The sequence below is a fragment of the Acyrthosiphon pisum genome, chromosome X (genome assembly GCF_005508785.2).
Source record: "Acyrthosiphon pisum isolate AL4f chromosome X, pea_aphid_22Mar2018_4r6ur, whole genome shotgun sequence".
NCBI lineage: Eukaryota > Metazoa > Arthropoda > Insecta > Hemiptera > Aphididae > Acyrthosiphon > Acyrthosiphon pisum.
The window spans coordinates 15,474,500-15,478,860 of NC_042493.1; the positions used below are offsets into that span (position 1 = coordinate 15,474,500).

The 4,361-nt window shown below is 27.7% G+C and overlaps 1 protein-coding gene across 1 annotated transcript; it reads left to right on the forward strand.

Moving 5' to 3' along the window:
- Positions 1 to 1,317: 1,317 nt before the first annotated feature.
- LOC100573027 lies at positions 1,318 to 2,639 on the forward strand. Its single transcript, XM_003247673.4, has 4 exons — positions 1,318 to 1,544; positions 1,625 to 1,894; positions 1,956 to 2,153; positions 2,231 to 2,639. The coding sequence occupies exons 1-3, from the start codon at positions 1,481 to 1,483 to the stop codon at positions 2,033 to 2,035; spliced, it is 414 nt and encodes a 137-aa protein (XP_003247721.1). The 5' UTR covers positions 1,318 to 1,480; the 3' UTR covers positions 2,036 to 2,153; positions 2,231 to 2,639.
- Positions 2,640 to 4,361: the final 1,722 nt, after the last annotated feature.

Consider the following 4,361-nt stretch of genomic DNA (forward strand, 5'->3'; position numbering starts at 1 on the left):
ACCATACCAGCAGCAACTATATACCTATATAAGTACGCTCTTAATGTTCAACCAATGTTACTATCCATAATTTCCATTGCCGTGATCAATATTACCGACGTCGATGGTCATTATGGAGAGTACACGACGGAAATGATTTATTAAGCGGAATTCACTCGGGGAACATACAATTTTACGTGCAACAGTCGTCGGCATATGCCATAGAGGGTGGAGGGTAAAATGTGACCACTGATAAAGCTGCGCTGCTGCAGAAAGACAGCAAAACTCAAGTATTCACCATTTATTGTAAGTCGTCAAATGCGTCAGGTATAGATGAAGAATAATATTTTATTACGAATACATAATTGAAGAACTTCGAACAAAACGTTAATTTTTATTTATAATTAATAAGCCGAGTGGCAAACCAGAATGACGTGATTTGTACCTATACCTATTCATACCTATACCCATATATTTATACAACAACTAGATATGCGTATTTTTACCTATTGTAATTTACGTGTATTATGCTATGTGGGTTGATATTAGTAAATTTACTGCATCAATATTTGCAAAATGTACTGCAATTAAAATACTAAAAGTGACGGCAGACACTAAATAAACACACGTCATTATATATAATCGATATACATTCATCGCTCCTCTCAGAATCTAAAGTAATGTAAAAAAAAAATATATTTTAGGGGTTCCATCTTTAGCCCCATTAACCAAATCGTTTTGGCTTCCATCATTAAATATATTTTGAAAGTTTTATACTGACATTTGATTTTACCATTTTCATATTAATAGTTAATACCTGTATATACATTGTTGAGAAAATATATATAACACTAAAAGAAATTGGGTTAGTACACATAATGATATGATGACGTTAAGTAAGACAACATAAGAAAATAGGAATACAATTACAGTAATTGTGCTATAAATTGTCTTGTAAAATAACAATTAAAAAAAATGTTCCTTCCAGACGTTTAACAATAATATACAAAATATAAAAAGCAGTAATCCAGCCAATTTATGTAATAAAAGAAAATAATATTGTTTTTCCCATATGAGAAAAACGAATAAATTAAATAATACGAATAAAAGGTGAATAAAAGGTGAAAAAGCACTAACACCGATACCAATTTTTGTCTGCGATAGTAAAAACGTAATATTTTAATTTTTCAGATTTCATAACTAAATCAGTTTTTATGATCGGATTTTGACGAATGCACGATACTAGTATTCTGCATAATATCATCTAAATAATATTATTCTCAAAAGCTATAAGTTCGATTTGTAATAATTATATTATATTAACAATTTTGATTTTATTAACATGGTTACAGAAAGTATTTACGTTTGAGTGAAATATTTATTATTTTTATTTATATTATTGATACGGGATGTGTCCAACTTTTCAATATTTTTATAGAGGTTGAAAAGTGTAAAAGACATTGAATGAACTAAACTTAACCTTAAACTTTTTCGGTCAAAAATGAATGTTGAGGAAATTGACAGTAATTACAATGATGAGGTTATTAAGTCCATATTTAAAACATGTAAGAATACAACGTGGATATAATATTATAATATTATCAAATTAAATATAAAATTGCATGTTTGTTTAATAAACTGGCAGTAAGATCGCACAATGAAATTGAAAAAAAAAAGGCAATGGAAAGCAATAAATACCAACATCCTGAAACCATCAAGCAGAGTTTAGGTGACACTCTTGGAGGTATAGTTATCAACTTGATCCCTAAAGATGAATTGAAATGGTGGATGGAAAACGAAAAAATACCCCTACATTTTGAGTTGACGCCGAAAAATATGCTATCTGGGAACATAAAACTAACACCAGTGAATAATGATGAGGACACTACGACGTTATATTTAAAAATTATAATGCGTAAACATATTTTTGTACTCGGCAGGTTGATAAATGCTTAATGTACTTTTATTTTTTATAGTCGTCGGTGATCGTGTCAAGAAGCAAGCTGAAATTAAACTGAATGAAGAACTTAATGAAGTACTTAAAAAAAAAAGTTGAAGAGTTGATACAAGAAAAAAATAAGACTTTAGACGATAAGATTAGACCTGAGGAAAGATTGAGATACGAAAAAAGCTTATGTACAGTGATGGAACAATTCGATAATTGCAAAATCGCCGTAAACCAAAACATTTCTATAATTTAATCTTTCATGCAATTAACTGTGCATGTCTAAATGTTTTGTTTTCTTTCTAGAAAGCCAAACAGGGCATTAAAATGAACATAATGAACAAATGCAATGAAGAAATAGAAAATTATTCGAATAGGATTGCACGCAGTTTGAAAAATATTTTAAAGATGTCCGCAGAAAAACAGGAGAAAGAGATGAGAAATGAATTTAATTACCAAATGCAACTGGCTCGAAGTGAACTATTCGAAGAATACATGGAAGAGAAATGTGAATGTGAAATTTTCTGGGAAAAAGAACTGAGAACGGTAAAAGAAAAAAATGATAGAGAAATCAAATTTTTGAAGGTATCAATGGAGGCGGAGCATTTACAAAACCTAATTGAACTAGAAAACTGGTATCAAATACAAAAACGAAAAAAAATGTTAGCACAATTAAACACAAATGTAACTAATAAATCTAAAAAAAAAAGAAAATTCTCTCATTTTGATTAAATAAATACTACAAAAATTGTAGAAAAGTTTAATTACCTTATAACATATTATGTACCTATATACCTAATTCATAGCAGACCACATTAAAATTGAATTTACAGGAGTATTTGGTATGTATATATTTCAATACTATAGGTATTCTAAGATTATAATATAATATCTGCATTCTATACTACATACATTTTCTAACTTTAATATAAATTATCAAAATTTACATGAGTAAAATTATTTTATTATCTTAATATGCTTTAACCATTGGATTATGAAATTTATTAATTTGTAGATACCTATAAATATTTCAAACTTCAAATGAAATTATTTTAAATTCTAGGCAGGATTTTTTTTTAAACATGTGCCATTCATATAATTTCAAAAATTTCTAAAGTTCCTCCTTATTCTTTGTGGAATTTTGGTAATTCTACTATTATTATGAAGGGAGTAAAATTGTCCCACGCAAAACAGTTTTTTCTATGTTGTAAGAAATTTGTAAGACGAAGACAACACAATTTGCGAATTCGACCTCCTCTGAATATTAAATGTACATACATTTCATACTTATTGCCCATTTATACCGTTCATAATAAAAATGTCATAAAAATATATACTTATAGTTCTACAGTCTTTGCTCAGAATTTATTTTTGATGGAAAGTTTTGTCTTTGATTTCAAAATTAATATTATATAAATTTGTGGTGACTTACTAAATTATGAGGCACACTCGACACCCACTGAACAACACTGCTTACCAACTTTCCCCCTTTTCATTTTTAAACTTTAAAACTAAAATAGTATTACATTTTGACAAGATGTACGGTCCACCAGTTTCCAATTTTTCATATAAGTAATGGCAAAACATATTTTAGTCTCTATGATTAATGTTTTTTAAATTGCAACAAATCAACTAATAATGTTCGTTAAAAAAAATGTTTCTTTTCGTTTAAATATTCTACAATTTTACCTAAATTGTATTTTCAAACTCTTAGAAGAAGTATTAGGTTTAGAATTATGCTTACCTAACTCATTTTAATTCCAATAAAAAATCAGTAATTTAATGAAACGGGTTCATAGCCTACTTAGCAATAAATCGAATTAGCTATAAAAATGTGCACTGAATAAAAACTAGTGTTGGGCAACGATATAATTATCTGTATCGATATCGTTCAGATTTTTCCGATATTGAATCGCGATATCGTATCATAAATATAATTTTATGCTTACCTAAACAATTAAAAAAAAACTTTTTGTATTCATTTAACTAAATATATATCACACTAAGGAATTTACTTTATTAAGCTAATTAATATTTATTATTTATTATTGGTACACCGACATCGTACACGTTTAACATACATACTTATTAGTTATTACTTATTACTTAGTTGTTTTTATTTATAATAAATTTGTTATACATTTTGTTACATCCTACTTTTGTTTTACATTTTTATATTTTATGTTAACCCTTTTTGACTTCTCCTTAAATATGTTCAACCCCGATAGCTGTATCCTAGAAAATAAATTCATAATTATTTTGATATTGTCTTGAAATTTTCGATATCACGATATATCATACAATACAAAACGATATCGATGTTGGAAATTTGTCACGATATCGATATCGTTGCCCATCACAAATAAAAATCCATTATATGATTTATTCATTTTCGCATACTTAATTATTACATATTACGTGACACAAGAAAACTAAG

What these genes read in the sequence shown, in the direction of transcription:
- LOC100573027 (XM_003247673.4), top strand. Translation starts at nt 1,481, where the DNA reads ATGAATGTTGAGGAAATTGACAGTAATTACAATGATGAGGTTATTAAG. An exon ending in TAAGTCCATATTTAAAACAT is followed by an intron (nt 1,545 to 1,624) that starts GTAAGAATACAA and finishes ATAAACTGGCAG; the next exon opens with TAAGATCGCACAATGAAATT. An exon ending in ATATTTAAAAATTATAATGC is followed by an intron (nt 1,895 to 1,955) that starts GTAAACATATTT and finishes TATTTTTTATAG; the next exon opens with TCGTCGGTGATCGTGTCAAG.